General features: G+C 37.9%; 1 protein-coding gene across 1 annotated transcript in view; it reads right to left on the bottom strand.

Annotated features, from left to right (window-relative positions):
• Nucleotides 1-18,104, bottom strand: part of sbf2 (SET binding factor 2) — a 143,150-nt gene that overhangs the window by 89,261 nt on the left and 35,785 nt on the right. The window contains exons 3-5 of the mRNA XM_016521593.1: nt 10,689-10,826; nt 2,806-2,946; nt 962-1,072 (exon numbers count right to left, since the gene is read on the bottom strand). Coding sequence (XP_016377079.1) covers nt 962-1,072; nt 2,806-2,946; nt 10,689-10,826 — 390 coding nt within the window. The remainder of the gene's footprint in view (nt 1-961; nt 1,073-2,805; nt 2,947-10,688; nt 10,827-18,104) is intronic.

The following is an 18,104-nucleotide window of genomic DNA, read 5'->3' on the forward strand; positions in this document are numbered from 1 at the left end:
ATATATATATATATATATATATATATAATTTTATATATACCAAATAATATAATTTTTATTGCTTATATATATATAAACTTGATATATACATAAACCCTCTGGAAGCAATAGAACAGTGGAGACAGCTCTCTAGACTTTAGCAGGTTTACTAAGTTTATTTATTTTTTTGTAGATCTTGGCTCTTGTATTGTAAGAAACAGCAGACGTGTATTAAACAGAGCCAATAAGATGCACATGGACTGTTTCATGAACAGATGTGCGCTGAAGTCTCATGACACATTCCAAGCGGATAGAGTTAGACTCACACTGAAAGATGAATATATACCTCCCCTGGGGTCTGTTTATAACTTACACCCTGTTTGATCACCATGATGCTACAAACCAGCTGGGAAAAAATAATAGTTTCTGGAGGAATTAGTAAATGTAATGGTGAATTACATCAAAAACAACGCGATTTCAACACGGAGAGCCTGCAAAACTCTGCGGTCTGCATATATATATATATATTTCCCTTGAAACCAATTTCTAGATTGTTTAATAATATCTATTTGGTGATTTTTCATTTAGCTTGATTTATATGAGTGCAGGGTACAGTAAAGAGTGGATTTAGAAGCTGTTTAAAGAGAAAACATAAAATTCTGTTTTAGGAAAATCAGATACCAAAAAGAAAAATGAGACCCACAAAAGTAAAGAACTGCGGCACACAAACCAGAACATGAGAGCTACATTTAGTAATATTTTAGCTATAAATCAAAACAACAGGCTTCTTTCACTGACCCCTAAAGCCCTTTTAACATCTCAGGAGTCTCCAATGAAAACAAAATGCAATATGAGACACCCTGCTTTCCTCAAGGTACACAGGTACACAAATGAACCCTGGCTAACCCTCTGTGTGCTCGAGTATCCACAGGGGTCAGGGTTAGAGACAGATGAGGAATTCTTTGGTTAAGTAATGTCTGACCTGGGAACCTCCACCCAATGGGACCAAGCATGTGAAGAGGTTTGCCACCAGCCCTTCCAGAGGGAAGCTCAGACTGTCGATGTATACGGTGTAGATCAGTCCCAAGCAGCCCTAGGAGGAAAAAAAACCATTCAGCTAGTCCCTGACACACAAACACATGTAAAACACTTCCTGACACAAAAAAAGAGTCAATGTGAGTGGTGCAAAAGTTGCTGCCACAATACTGGTGTTGTCCTAACAACTTGTTTCTATTGCTACAGTTGCAAAGTTATTCTTAATGGTTGATATGGTGTTGCTAGAATGTTCTGTGTGAATGCTGTGATGTTGCTATAGTGATTTTAAGGTTTTCTGAATGGTTTCTAGGGTGTTGCTAGTGCTCTGGGTGGTTGCAAGGGTGTTGCTATAATTTTCTGAGTGCTTTCTACGGTGCTTCTAGTGTTATGTGTGGTCGCTATGGTTTTGCTAGTGTTGTGGGTAGTTGCTAGGGTGTTTCTGAATGGTTTCTAAGGTGTTGCTAGTGCTCTAAGTGGCTTCTAGGGTGTTGCTAGTGATCTGGGTGGTTGCTAGGGTGTTGCTATAATGTTCTGGGCAATTTTAAGGTTTTCTGAGTGGTTTCTAGGGTGTTGTTAGTGTTATGTGCGGTTGCTATGGTGTTGCTAGTGTTGTGGGTGGTTGCTAGGGTGTTATTATACTGTTCTGGATGATTTTGAGGTTTTCTGAGTGGTTTCTAAGGTGTTCCTAGTGTTATCTGTGGTTGCTATGGTGTTGGTAGAGTGTTGCTATACTGTTCTGGGTGATTTAGGGTTTTCTGAGTGCTTTCTTTGGTGTTGCTAGTGTTTTGGGCGGTTGCTAAGGTGTTGCTATAGTGTTCCGCATGGTTGCTAGGGTGTTGCTATAGTGTTCTAGGTGATTGTTAAGGTTTTCAGAGTGGTTGATTACAGACTCAAGTCAGTTGGTCCATATTCTGGTCTCTCCTACAATGAAAGTCTAAGGATTTTTTTTTATTGTATGCTCAAATGAAAATCATAAGTCTGACAAGTCTTATCAGCAAGATGAACAATTTGAGGTATAATTCATGTTCATAGCACAAACCATTTAAATCCCTAACCTCAAGTAAGAGCATTAGTAATAATGATGACTTCCTTAGCAAACATCACTTAATGCTTTTATATTTGCTTTTAAATTGTTCTTTAGATCTCTCTCTCTCTCTCTCTCTCTCTCTCTCTCTCTCTCTATATATATATATATATATGAGAAGAAATGCCAGCAGGGCATAACAGTGCCTTCTTAAATGGGTACAATGAGAAACTAAGGGATATAGTGTGAGACCATAAACATGTGGTCTTTTTACCAAGCAATACGGATCAACTAACTTATTCCCAGGCTTAGCTCATGCCAAATACATGAATGTAGGCCAAAAGTTAAAAAAATAAATAAAATAAAAAAATTGAGACAGGCAGTCTGCATAAAACTTTGAATGAGTGGATTTCCTGCTTTTGAGCTCCTGTGATATTCCTCTCAGTCTCTGTAATCCCTGTTTTTATTCCATCAGCAGACATAAATCTTTGACTTTAATGATTTAAAAGCTGACTATCAATATCGTTCTCAACCCAGTGATGGTTTTAATTATCCTAAATCCAGCTACAGCTCCAGCATGAAAATTCCTAGTTATAAACGTATGATTCACATCAAAAATGCGAGTAAAATCTGATTTTGCCAAAAATAACTAAAATATATTAGGAACAAAATGTTTTTGTTTTGTTTTTTGAGAGGTGGTATTTCACAGAGAGACATCATAAAATGCTAAATGCAATGGACAAACAGACGGACAGATTTTTGTTTACCCTAAATATTTCTGGGTAATCCAGCCTGGAGACAAGAATCAAACTTTTGGGTGCAAAGATTTGAGCTGGCTGGATCAAACCATCCTCTTCCTCATCCACATCCTCAGCTACATCCCCATCTGCCTCCAGCGTCTTTGAGCCCTGAAACAGAAAAAAAAAAAATCAAGAATAATTTTAAAAGTCTGGAATAAATAAAATTCCATGAGGCTGAGGTACTTTTCGAGTTGGTGGACAAGTACAGAGCAATCATATGAGATAAAGCCTGGACGTGATTACGGAAGATTCAAACAAAGCCATGACAGAATCATTATGCCTTTCCAAGCAACAATGAGCAAAGTTTCGGTAATGAATCCAAGTTTTTGAGTGAACTGAGTGAGCAAATGATTCCTTTCATAAAGACAGTCACTAAATTCATCAGTAGTTTGAAAGAATCATTGAATGAATGACTGAATGACTCACTCATTAAGATTTAGTTGATGCATCTGAAATTGCATACTGTCTAAATATGTACTACATTTGAATTTGAACTAACTTTGCGAAGTAGTGAAGTATTCAATTTCGGACGCAGCAAATGACTTGCCACCACATACAGGTGGTTTTAGTTTCATATGTAGAGTATCATTTCATTCCAATTATTTCAAATCATTTCAAAAAATCATTAAAAAACTTTAAAGGGGTCCTATTATGCTTTTTCACTTTTTCAACTTTAGTTAGTCTGTAATGTTGCTGTTTGAGCATAAAAAAGATCTGCAAAGTTACAAAGCTCAAAGTCCACTTCAAAGGGAGATATTTTATTTAACAGGAACTATTCGAGCCGCTAATGCCAGACTGGGGAGAGAGGAGTTGTAATGTAAAATATGTGAAAAATAATGTGTTTTTCGAACAACCTAGTATGAGAGCCTGTTTTAGTACACCCCCAAAACAAATTCAAGACTTTGTAAAAGAGCATAATAGGACCCCTTTAAGAATATTAACCCATTTATTATGATTATTCATACAACATTGAATCATCTTTTTGTAATGGCTATTCAATGCTTTTTTTCACACAATAATGACTTCAAATGATCTTTCGTTTACACATCAATTAGATTACAAATTTTAATTGCTCAACAATTAAATTATAACTTATTAAAACCAAGCAACATAAGCAGACTCTAAAATGGTTCACTCACAGAGCATCATTTCAAGTTAATTTAGATTTGTGACTAAAAGTAGTGCTGTCCGAGCGGACGAGTTGTTTACTGCCTGACAGTGGAAAAGAACAGCAAAGAGTGAACACTGAAAATCCTCTGTGTCCTCTGTGTGAGATGGACAGAGTGTCTGATGAAGAATTACAGGGCTCTGTTTCTAAATTCTTTGTTATTCACCACTGATAAATATCTGAGTTGAGGAGTTGAGAGAGCACTAGAAAATAACGCATAAAGATCACACGATTACATGTTCTCAGAATCACTGATAAAGCTGAGATTATGTAGACAAGCTTAGTCTGTATAATGTGACTGTCGCTCAGTATTCAGGCTCGATCCGGTTTCCTCAAAGAAACTAAAAACAGCACTGCATTTCAATACATCAAATGTGATAATGGTCATGAGGTCAGCCGAGCAGCGCTGCCTTTTTTCAACAAGCAAGAGAAAACTATAACAGGAGCAAATTAAGTTAGGGGGTCTTTCATATCTATCTAAAGTGTGACGGTGCGTTGACAGAGTTAGTGTCAGGATAGAGAAAGTTAAGATAGGCTTGCATGATGAATAAAGGAGTGACCCATGCTGGTTGTTATGAAACCATAAGAGGAACCTGGAGCAAAACAGAGGTGCTGGTCTATTTATAGATTTTGCTTTGGAAATTGGTTGGGTTTTGGGTTTGTTTTGTGCAAGGGTCTTGTCCCAATGGCTAATATGCTACTTGAACTGGTTTAGGCTCACATTACAAGTCCTGTTTTAGTGTATGAGTTAAATGTGTGTAAACTCTCCATACGAGTATTTGGAAAAATTCAATTTCCTAAATAATCACGTCACAAAGATGCAATCAGTGAAGAAACAAATCACAGCGATTACACCATGTACAACCCAAACTGAGTTTATGGGACAACGGGAGGATTAAGTCAATGATAAACTATAAATTTAGGCAAAAATGTAGTAAGTCACAGAATACATATCAAAATTAAATAAATTTAAGGGTTCTTAGAAATGTACTCTTTGTATTCATGTGGGTTTCATTTGGTTTAGAAAACCATTTTCAACAAGATTACATAAAACAACAAAATATCAAGTGATGTAACCATGAAGTGAAAAATATTAATAGATCTTTGGGAAGTCACATAACAATATTTTACAACCTAAACTAATTTTGCTTAGTCATTAAAAAGGTAAAATGTCCTAATATTTTTAAAGAGTTACTGATCTCGTCAGTCATGAGGGTTTGCAGGTTTTTCCTGCATGTTGATTGTACCAGATTATTATTAATATTATTAATAATTTTTGTAACCTTTGTTAAATTATTAATTTTGAAAGAAAAATCTTCTTAGATTATACCAAAATTATTTTGACTTTTATTTTATAGATTTTTATCTTCATTTCATTTTTTATAGATATGCCAAATGACGACGTTTTAACAACATTACAAGAGATTTATCCTCTTAAGACCTGGCAAAACATTTTAGGATTTTTTTTTCTTTCTTTTTCATGTCATTACATTGTTTAGAGCATTAAAAAAATTTTTTTTTTTACATTTTAATTTAAAATGATATTTCATTCATAAGTTATGCTACGTCCTGGGTAGAGGACATCGGGACTCAATAAAAAAAAAAAAAGTAAAGACATGAATGAACATGCATGCATAGGCAAAAACAATTGATTTTTTTTTAAAATCACCAATAGATTTTTAGTGTTCAGGATTTTTTTTTTTACCAAACTTTGTATAAAGATAATTCTGAACTATAATTTGATATACCATTTTTCTTTATGCAAAATATGTGTAAAATGGCCATAAACAGGTTCTCTCATTATATATAATGTATCTATAAACTAAATCTAATTTGCATATTAATGTGTTTTTGGGGCAACATGTAATGAAAAAAGAAGTGTAATAATGGGAGTAATAATTGACAAGTAATAATTGATCATTTTCATAATAATATATAACATTTCATAGGAATATTGAAATGTGATTTCTTTTCCAAAGTAAAAAACTCTTCTACATCTTGGATGGCCTGAGGTTGAGTTAAATTTCTGGAAATTTTAATTTCTGGGTGAACTATTCATGACAAAAAGGAGACTTCATTATCAATATTATCATTATCATACAGCGATAGGAAGGAGAGGTGTTGCCAGAGTCACGTCCCACTGCTCACAATCTGCTTCTAATTGTCTCGTTTGAGTCTGCGTCAGGCCTGCAAGCTCATAACGATGCCCACTTCTCAAACTCTGCCACCTAACCCCCTGCGCTGGAGCCCATTTGATTTGCTCAGACAGTGAAAACATGCCACAAGATCTACCGCATCTTATCAGTGGGAGGACAGGATTAAAATACCCCCACAGATGGGAAACACATTTCAACCTTATTGGGAGGATTTGGTTCAATTATGAAAAAAAAATACATTCCAGTGCTGCCTCTTCCAATCTGATAAAAGAAAAATATATTTTATTGTGTCATGATTTTTATATTAAGTGGGTTAATGATGTAGCTTTAGGCAAGTACACAACACCGGAAATGCTGGGTCCCTGCAGATGCGTTAAAAACAATGAGTGTATAAAAACAAGCCCATTAAATAGTGCGAAATGGAATGGAGAGAATTTTGTACTTTCAAAGCCTTTACTCCATACAGTTCAGGATGCTTATGCAAATGTTTGAATTTTTCTTCCTTGTGAGGTACCATTCCCATTGACATCAATGGATTTGTGGTGTCCTCTGACATAGCGTAACCATAGACTAAAAGAAGATGGACAACGCGTCTCCACTTCCTTCCACTATAGAAAAGTGAAGCCAAAACATCCCAATATGGCCACTGTCATCTTGCGCCAATGACGTCATTTGGAGCCCGAGTCTGTGCAGTAGTGATCGTGAGATGGAGTCGTGATATCAAAGTCCCACCGAAACTCCTGCAGACCCAATCGCATGCTCACCAATCATGACACCACACTTCATTTTATAGCGTCAAATAACTAATTAAAAACAAACTTTAAAATGAACACTTGAACATACATCAGCATTATAAGAACTACCTGAAATGATGGAGACCATCTTTGGGAAAAATTTATTTGAAGTGTAATTTGATTTTTTAGTTTGGCTTAAGTCCCATTCGTTTACATGGAGAGGGCGGGGTTTATGACCTATACTGCAGCCAGTCACCAGATGGCGATTGAAACGTTTTGGCTTCACTTTTCAGGATGTGCATGGCACACTTGAGCGTAATGCATAGATGCCTTCAGCATGTAGAGCTGATTAACCCATTGCAAAGTTCCACTCCTTTTGGTAACTGTTGCTAACTCGGGGGGCGTTTACACAATACGGTTTACAACTAAAAATGGAAAAGGCGTATTGGCCGTTCATTCACACGACAACAGCATTTTGAATTCTTTATTTTTTTTTTCAAAGTGTTTGAAAGTGATACAATAATTGTCTCAAAAAACACAAATTTGTGTAAATGGTGACACATGCGTATGCGTATTATGTGTTTAGTCTATAGGTATGCGCGAGTACTTGACAACTATAATATAATATTTCTAGTCATTTTTGTGGATCCGTGTGAATAGGGATTATTTTAATGTTGTCGTCTGTATGTACACATATATCCCTTGTATTTTCTCTACTTTGTGTCGCTATTTTTGTACTCAGCCAGTAAAGCAACAGGAAGTTGACAGTAAGTCTGTATGCTGGCATCCATGTAGATGCTTGTAGTAAACGGGCTGATTCATAGTGAATCTGAAGAATTAACCTTCTAGGCATTTGAACAGTAAGTGGCCTGCTTAACAAATTAATGTGACTCACAGCATTGAAATGCTTCATTTGGGTCATGATGATCACCACATCCTGAATATTGAATTAAGCCACATTGCCGGTACTAGGATGCTGCTCTCAATAGATGTGGAATGTCGGGATGTGATGAACTGGTTCTCCTCATGATTACATCATCATTTCCACAGGTAAAAAAAAAAAAAATGAATACATTCCAGGGCCACAAGATTGCAATTATTGCAAATAATTTTCCCGCTCATAATGTGGGAAATTCCCACAAACATTCATTCACTATGTAGGTTGAATGAGTAAATTAATCAACACAGATGAACAGATCAATGAGTAATTTAAAATCATTCTGCCATACTGTAATTTCACAAACAGAATCAGAATCAGAATGAGCTTTATTGCCAGGTATGTTTACACATACGAGGAATTTGTTTTCGTGACAGAAGCTTCCACAGTGTAACAGAATGACAGTGACAGAGGGGGAGTGCAGGGGGGTTCCTCCTGAAGTCCACGGTCATCTCCACAAACAGCGTGAGTGATTCAGCGCCTCTGCATCCTCTCTGTTTCTCTCAATATGCTTCACTAAATGGAGTCACAACACTACATAAAAAAATTACATTCTGGCCCTGAATTCTCTAGAATGTTTTGGTGACACATGGAAATGGCTTATAAGTAAACTCTCAAAAAAGACAAATGTCATTCAGTGGACTCTACAAGAGTGATGGTCCCCATCTGACCTGCTTTCTGACAAACAAGAGCCTGTTGCAACATTCTAAATGATTCAAAGCTGTGGAGCCAATTTCCTTGTTCATTCGCTGGTCTATTGAAGGCATCCCTGAATTTTTCTCCTTGAAAACAACAGCAGTGTTGCATTTGTCTACAGTGGAATGAACTTGAACTGAGTAGCTTGACTAATGCAAATCATGACTGTACTTGGAACCATCATCTTATGAAAAACCTTTTAGGCACTTAGGCGTAGTAAGCATGAATGTGGCAAAGTTTATTGACATGACACACACATATGCCACATCACTGCACTGCATTGGACAAACATTGTAACAGGAGTGGCAACAAAAACGATCAATATGAATATGCTGAAATTACAACTTTCCTTCATAGAGATCTAGGTGCTGCCATATTCTCCCAGCCAGAGGAAGCAGAATGATATGCCAATGTAAACAACAGGGGCTACACACCTTGTACACTTGTCCGCTAATAAAATCCAAAAGTGCTTTTGGCTAACAGTAGGGGCGCACAGCTGTGCTCATTGAAAGCTGTGTGTGCTATCAGAAAGACAGTTGATATGATGATATAGGCTACTCATAACATTCCAGGTTCTGTAAGAACTTGTAAGCAGTGTAATCAATGATGGTTATACTTCACACTCTGTGATTGCAGAAGTAAATGATTGGCAAATACTTAGATAAATATAGCCACAGGTGACAATAAAAAGGAGCTGGAATAAAACTGCAATTGGCAAACTGGCAGAACAGATGCTATTGATACAGTTGTTGTCCAACGATTTACCTCAAAAGATGCTAAGAAGTTTGAAGCCTGTTATATTGATCTATAGTGAGGCCTGTAAGAAATACACATGGCTGATAAAATTTAATTGGCTGCCGGCATTCTTGTTCATCTGTCCAACTGATTTTGCAGTATATTAGCACTTGTAACAAAGAAAAAGCGTGTCAAATTTGAACTTCCTTACGCCAATGTTTTTTACGAGATTCCCCTTGTTACAGCCTCCCTCTAATGGTGAAACTTGGCATGTGTCCTCCGAACAACCTGGTGTCCATGTGTAACTTATTTGGACATTCAGAAGATGTACAGGTCCATTAGTCAATATGGGCCCATTGGCAAAAACGTATTGGCTTGTTTCTGCCAAACAATCGATGAACTTGAATAACCTAATTTACAGAAAAATGGCACGCTTGAAACTATACTATATATAAATGAACACAAAACTTGACCCTTATTGCCAACCTTACTCTAATAAAGTAGATTATCTCAGTCAAGGACACTGGTGCACTGGTTTTTTGCACTCCAGGACTTTCACTTAATGCTAAAACATCTCAGCAAAAATGAGAAAAAAATGTGGAGGCTCAATGTTTTTCCTCTCAAAATGATGAACAACTGAAAATCTTCTACAGGAGCTGTTCCTCTAGCCTCATTATCACTGGAAGCAGCTGAGGTTGGAACCCTGATGGACGCTGAGCAACAGTCAGAAATTACAGCTGCATTCTTTACATAGCTGTCCTCAAACCCCAGGCCCTTGCTGCTCCTCTTCTTTCTTTCTCCACTCAGGACAGTGAACTTTAAGATGCAGCAGTAAATTTTGTCCCATCCTGATCGCAGCAGCCATTACTGAAAGGTTCTCAAAGTGGTTGAATGGTTGAAATGCTTACTTTCAAGACCTAAATATCCTTAAAATATTTTAAAAATAGTCCTTCTGAGGTCATTAAAATGAGTGAAAAGATCTAAGATGAATTTTTTAAATTATATATAGAATTTATTTTTCGCTTTGCCGTGCAACTGTGAGCATTTAACTGACAAGTTATATCTAGGACTAATTTTAATGTGTCTTATTCACTATTGCCTTCAAGCGTGAATTGGAAATGTGTGTGATTGGTAATGTATGAATAGCCTAAAATTTGATTGGCCTGTATCTGCTAAATGATGATGCATTTCAAATTCTGTGTGATATGGACAAAGGTTAGACAAAAAAAAAATTGCAAAATGATTCTGGCCAAAATAAATGTTGGTACTAGCTCATACAGTTCCCAATTATACAAGCAGAGAGTAATGTTTTTATGGTCTCTGACACCTTTCTTTCTAATGAGGAAGAACGAAAGTCAATCCAACAGCAAAAATGCCTGGACCCCTAACTAGACCTTGTAATAAAAACATGGCCTTAATCTCACCTGAAGGTTGACCTCTGCCTCAAAGAAGGTCAGACAGGAGCAGAAGTGTCGTTCTGAGTCTATGTCTGTCAGCACCACTGTGAAGAATGTCGGGAGCTTCCTCTCACGAGACGGCCTCCATCCACCAGGCTGGCAGAACTGTAAAAGTACAAAAAAAACAAACAGTGTTAGTCTTGACTCTACAAGAGCCTGACATTACCAGAATATCCAGTCAGCACAAAAGCAACCAGTAAATTCTGGTTATCATAAGAGGTGACATCATAAGCGCAGAGAAAATCACAGGAATTGAATTTGAGGTTGTTGAAATTCATTTCAAACACTTTTCATTGTTTTGACAGGGCTTACTGGAATGCAGTATGAGGCAGTTATGGCACGTCAGTGTGCAAATGGGATAGTTTGTGATCATATGCAGGATGTGCCACTTCAGATAGTACATCCTCTCATCAGAAGGCAGGAAACGCCACTGACTGCCTCAGTGCCCTTTCAAAAGCCCCTCCACATCCATTCTGTTACATAGAAAATCCTAATAAATGAACCTGGATAATATCCTGTAGCTGACTGACTGTCCTGCTGCTGAATCCATGCTGCTGCAAATTCAGTGTCACAGCAAAATAAATTATTTACAATCAGCTGTTAGTTTGAATGTGTATTGAATGTGCTGCAATAAAAAGACAGTGTAAAAACTGAAGCTTTTGAATGGGAGTTGAATCGAATCAAGTGTTTGAATTAAATCAATTTGAAAATGTGTACTCCTGCACAGCAAAATGATCAAGATTTCAGAAGCAAGTGGCTTTCCTGTAGCTCAAACTAGTGTCACGGTGCCAAAATTTCAGTAGTTGGTGCCAGTAAAATTTCAAAGGTTCTCGGTACCATAGCAAAAACTACTGTATAGTATAACTATTTTAACAGTTATCATTTACCTCTTCTTTGAAAATAAAAACATTCAATAAATTAAATCAGTTCATTATATATAATTAATAATACTAAGTAAATAATAGAATAAAACATTAGCATGTAGGCTTCAACTATTGTTCAGTTAAGCAAACACTACATTAAAAAGATCAAATGAAAAGTTCGTAATAAAATTAAAAACAAAGAAACGCATTACAGGTTACAGAAAAAGTGTCAGATCCATTGCACTTTGCAAGACTTAATGCACAGATCTATTTTGACATATCAAATTTTTTGTCAAACATCAGTACTTTTGACAACAGTAGCTCAAACAGTAGAGCATGGCGCTAGAAATGCCAAGGTCTTGGCAAGGTTCGTTCCCATGCAAAGCAAGAACTGATAAAATGTAAATGTGCACTTTAAATGCAATGAAAGTGGCTGCCAAATGTGTAAATGTAAATGAAAATTAAAGCGCAGGCAATGAATAGACGCTGCTCTCCTGGTTAGCGGTAATGAGACAGGAGAAAACGAGACATATCAGACTGAGTAAATCTGCTGTGTTGGTGCTAGAGTTTAAAGTGGTTTGGCAGGCACAATGAGGCTGGATCACAAATGGCGGCCTGGTATTAGAGAGATGAGGAAGAGCAACAGAGGAAAGTCAGGGACAGAGATGAAAGAAAGAGGGAAACTACTGCATTCTGCACAAAGACTAGCGTTAGACAGCTTTTGACTCACGCCTAGGCAAAAGCGATAAGGTGAGTGGGTGGAAACAGAGGATAAAGAGTGAAGGAATGAATGCGAGAGAGACAGCGAGAATGAAAGACAGAGCTATACAGAGTGTGTTGGATTGACCTCAGGGCTTGAACCAGGATGTTAGCATCCCGCTGCAGCCACAATAGAAGGCAGGAAATCTGGAACGCTGGCAGGCGAAGACGGAAGAGCAGGATGCTCCATCCCCTTGTCAGATTGGGACAGGTTCCAGGAAAATTACAGAAAAATATGAAAATATTCGAAGTATGCGATAAATTCCCTACCAAATCCAGATAAACAAATAATGAGAGTGCGTATGTGGGGTTGATGATGTGGGACGGCAATGCCACACAGACCCAAAATGGACAGGAAAGACGCTGTAATTTGACGCAAATGACAACCTACGTACAACCCATAGTGAACGTACTGTGCTCCTATCCCTACAGTTTCATTTTTATTTGCCTTAAATTTAATGTGACTAAGGTCTATAATTGTGGAAAATAGGTTGTGTATTATTACGCTTAAGCTCCATCAATACCCTTCCTGAGGCTGTTATTATGCAAGTGGCCAGAGGCTCTTCAGTCTGGCATTCAGTCAAATACTACAAAAGCCAAGCCTCAGTCTGAAATATTCTGCACATGCTTGGTTTAGTTCACAAGACAACATCCAGACAGACAAGAACTGTGGATAAACCCGACATGTCTGATCAACTGGATCACAGTCTCATTGGGGGGGGGCGGGGGGGGGTTCTTTTACAGTAAATATTAGCTCAAGTTTGATATTTAAGAGCATTGAAATAGTCCAAGTAGAAGGCTAGGATTGGTGGATGGAGGTCCAGGACAAGATGTTTCACACAGCTGGAAAATTAAGTCATGCTACAATATGTTACAGTGAATGGTTATTGGATTCTGTTATCTGATGACAAACATAAAAATGAAACACAAACAAGGGGTCGAGGGAAGCAAGGGATCGATTCTTTAATCATGACTGTGATAAGAGGTCTTTGCTTCTGTAGTTCCAGTGGTTATTATTGCCACGTAGGAGAATTCCAAGTTTGGAGTTGTATGAAATACAGCATTAATGATACACATCGAATAACAATCATGGCTGTACTTTGAAATGTCAGTGAAAACAGAGTCAGAGCTGAAACTATTTGAACTTTGAGCTTCACATTACAATGCTTCACCTGCTGACAACAAGTTAGCTTGCTGCTTCGCTTCAATGGAGGCACAAGTCATGTGAAAGTGTCTCAATTGTTCTCTAAACTGTGTGTGCACTCTTGCAACCATGAAACAGCCGAGTCATATCAGAGAAGACAGACCTTTCCTTAAATTAGCTCTCGGTCAAGTGACAATGGCACTCCATAGTGTTCTAGCAGCCGTGATGTCAGAGGGCATTCAGTTACACTGCTGGCCTGTCAGTGAGAGTTCCTCATCATGTGAGAAATGAATGGCACGTCCACTCTGCAAACAAGACACAAGATCTCCAGCTTGACCTGTTAAGAATCAGTTCAGCGGCTGAAAGCATGGAGAACAGAACAACCATATTAGATCTTCGGCTGCCTTGTACTGTGTTCCGTTACTTGCATCTCTGTTTAATGACGGCCATAAAAGGCAGAGGACCGCTGCCCCAGCTAAAGGATAAAGAAAGAGCCGCCGCTCTGATTACTGGGAGTTGTGCCACAGTGCCAGGCTGGTTCATAAGGTACATACATAAGCTGTCACAGCAGAAACATATTCCTTGATATTCAAACTGACTTGATTTCTATAGGCTACTTAGTAAGGCTCTACAATTAATCAAATATTGAAGATTATGTTTAGACACTGGCTCAATTAAAGAAGTAGTTCAGCCAGAAATGACAAAGCTATTTCAAAATCATGGTGGCTGGCTGCCACTGGTCTCCTTTGTGCCATTCAGAGCTTCCCACTCCATTCCAGTAGGTGGCGGATTCTTCTTCCTCTTCTGGTGTTTTAATGGCAATTGGTCAACCATCATTCTGGAATGGATTGTGAAGCACCGGATGGTGCACAGGAAAGCAACAGAGCACTACAGTGATTAATTTTTTTTTTTTTAATGCCAGCCCGTTCGTTTGCATCACCTTGGTTTCCTTGACCAAAACGCAACATAATTTTTCCATTGGCTTTTGGATTATAGCAGAAAAAGCTCTGTGACCTAAAAAAAGTTTATGATTCAAATTTTGTGTTACATGAAGGCTATAAGCCAACTGTACCACGGTCACATGACTTCAGCGTCACCAGCGGCAATGTTTTCTTGTTTGGTGTAATTGTGTTTAATCAGTGTCCCAGAGAACTTCTGCAGTCCCATTTAACCACTTGTTTGCAACTGCTTTTTTAATTAATCACAAGGGGATTTTACTAAAAAAAAAAACTCAGTAATACCCCTTTTGATTTTTTAGTTTTTTATGTTGTAGAATAAAACGTGAAAATATCTTGAAATTGTGTTAACCATACCCTTACATCACAATGGAACAAAAAGTGCTAAATTGCCAAATTGTTTTGAGGTTTTGACCATAAATCTCATCTCTGCAGTACTCATTGTAGCCGCCACAAATTTACTTTGCAATTGCTTAGATATTGGGTTGAATTTCACCAAATCCAACCAGAGCACTCAGAAAACAATAAACAAGTTTCATGGACTTTTTTTTGCTGACCCCTGACACCAAAACAGATATTCATTAAAATTATTTACTTTTGTGTTATGCAAAAGAAAATCAAATGGGTTTGGAACAACAAAATTAAATTATGACTGAATGTTTTCATTCCTTTAACTGATCATTAAAACTGTTAATTGCACAGTTTAATTTAGGCTTAGTTGAAGCCTATCATTCTAATCAATGAGGCAAATAGTATAAATAAGAGATTTATTTTTCAGAACAGGCATCTGAAGCATAGGATTTACGCAATGCTGCCTTAGAATTTAGCCAAAGCACAGTATTTTTTAAAACATAATTGAGCCTTAGCACTGGGAGTGAACATATGATGCCTAAAAAAAGCTGTCCAAGTTATGCCACTCACTAGATTTTGGAACACAACTATTAACAATGTGTGAGGAAAAGAGAGCGGGTGTGTTTTCATAAAGTGTGAGAATATAGGTTATAAATGGAACAGACACTTCTTGGCCCATCATAACCTTCAAGTCTTGGTGGACAACAGCTGAAAATCTCTCAGGAAGAAGAACAATAACACAGGAGAAAGGGGTGTCAGCACTGGGCGTCCTCCGTCAACACTGTATAGTTTTATCAAAATGGACAGCAGCTAATGCAGAATCCAAATATGGGACAGTCTATTTCTGTCAGCCACAGACCAAGGGTAGGATATGCTCAGCTGGGCCAAGAAGGAGACCCCATTCTTCTGAATGTGTTAAGCTGAAGGAAACCTGGAATAACCTGTGATGCAAACACTTCCTGAGAACATCTTCAGGGTCAAAGGAAATAAAATAAAAAAGTGTTTTTATGGACCTACCCCTTTAAAGCAACAGCTACCAGAACTAAATGATCCCCAAAACTGAGGTAACCCATGCAGTGTTCACATTACCAATATGACATTGTTCTAAAATCAGCGATGGTCAGGATATTTCGTATGGTCAGTTATGCAATACCGCACATATGGTTCACTTTAGGGACAGATATTTTTAGTTGGTCAACAGGGATGCTTATAATTTACCACAGTGGGTGGAGGGTGAGTAATGTGGAGACGCTAAAAATGCCAAACGAGCAACATATTGACAGCATCGTAATTTCATGACCTGTAATTTATTGAGTTGATGACAATTCATGTATGTCGGAAATGCTGAGGAAAAGGCAAACGGCATGTCCTCGATCTGGTGCGAATATAACGTGTCAATTACTTCAGCCGCACATTTCCCATCAATGGCTCATACAGCTGGATCTGTCGTGCTCTTTTCTAGCGTGCTCCTCTGGGGAGATTTCCTCACTTGAGATGAATTTTTCTGCTTTCTTTTTTAAAACTGTAAATTGAAAACACACAGACATTTTAACGGGTGAATTTTAGCCTGTAATATTTCGATCCTAACAACACAAACATGCAGCTGTCCTCAGAGAGTTGAGTGATGTTTCACTCTAAACATTTTGTATTCCCAAACCAGAAATGGGGGAAACACTTTAGACATCCTTGGAACTTCCCAGCAGTGCTCAGAATCCGGCAATACATTTTACTCATGTGTAAAAAAAAAAAAAAAATGATAGGGCAGGTGGTAGCATGTTCTTTACAAATACAAAAGGTCAGTTAAGGTCTATTGGGATGTTTACTAGCTCCTTTCACTGATACGCATACAGCAGTTTAGTCCAGAAGGTGGAGCTCAACCTGAACTTCCCTGTTTGGTAGCTGTGAAGTAATTTAACTCAAACTAATTTCTGAGAAAAACTTCAATAGTACTTGTATAATCATGCCGTTAGGATGTTGCTATGGTATTCTGAGTGTTTTATACATGTTACTAAGTGGTTGCTATGGTGTTCTGAGTGCTTTTTTAGTGTATTAATATGTGTTCTGTTTTTTTTTTAGCATGCTGTAATCTGGCTGCTATGGTGTCCCGAGTGGTATTCTGTATTTTGTAATTTAGTTGCCATGGTGTTCTGAGTGTTTTTAGCATGTTGCTTAGCGTGTGCTAAGTGGTTCCTATGGTGCTCTGAGTGACTTTTAGCATGTCGCCATGTGTTTGCCTTGGTGTTGTAAGTGTTTTTAGCTTGTTATGTGGTTGCCATGGTGTTCTGAGTGTTTATAGCATGTGCTAAGTGGTTTTTATGGTGTTCTGAGTGTTTCGGTTGCTATGGTGTTCCGAGTGTTTTTAGCATGTCGCCATGTGTTTGTCTTTGTGTTGTAAGTGTTTTTAGCTTGTCATGTGGTTGCCCATGGTGTTCTGAGTGTTTTTTAGCAGCATGTTGCTATGGTGTTTTGAATGTTTTTTTAGTATGTTGCTATGGTGTTCTGAGTGTTTTTTAGTATGTTGCTATGGTGTTCTGAATTTTTTTTAATGTTGTTATGTGGCTGCTATGCTGCTATTAAGTGAGAATGTTGGGCAACACTGAATTTGCGTGACCAACTTCAAACTTCTCTGTGGAGAACTTCAACCTCACACGAGCAACGGTAAATGTGATCACACCTTAAAGTCCCCATGAAATCAAAATTTAAGTTTTTTTGGGTGTTAGTATCAATATGTTAGTCTTAAGGTTATCTATAAGGCAGTGTGCTCCAAAACTGACAAAATTCGCATTTAGAAGATATAAGCATTCAAAGCTTGCAGTTCGTCACTTCAGCCAAAACGGCTCAACTATTTTTTTGACGTCACATCGTACTTCAGCTTCTCATCAAACTTTCTGTCCAATCAAATGCTCTCTAGAATCCGAAGCGCCCGCCCCCTACACTATAAAATAGACGCTGAAGCCGCAGCTGAAATCGGTCACTTGTCCATAGAATTAGTATTTTCTGTACAGTGAATGGCACGTAGTGCACTTTATAGGGGACAGGGAACGATTCAAACAGTGTAAATATGCTTTCCATTGAGGAAAAAAGAAGTCTGGTTTCACGCTATGTCACGCTAATCACCGCACCACACACACACTCTGCTCTGGTCCAGAGACACGATAGCATGGAGCAGATCACATGCGCGAGTCGGCGCAGACCACAAAATGTATCAGAGCTATTTGAATTCTACACAGAATGCTATATTTTATAGCAATATGGATGAGATTGTGGCTGGCATACCCTGTCAAATGCGGCTTTACGGAGCTCAACGGCT

Source organism: Sinocyclocheilus rhinocerous, unplaced genomic scaffold, assembly GCF_001515625.1.
Source record: "Sinocyclocheilus rhinocerous isolate Xijiao unplaced genomic scaffold, SAMN03320098_v1.1 scaffold539, whole genome shotgun sequence".
NCBI classification, from domain to species: domain Eukaryota; kingdom Metazoa; phylum Chordata; class Actinopteri; order Cypriniformes; family Cyprinidae; genus Sinocyclocheilus; species Sinocyclocheilus rhinocerous.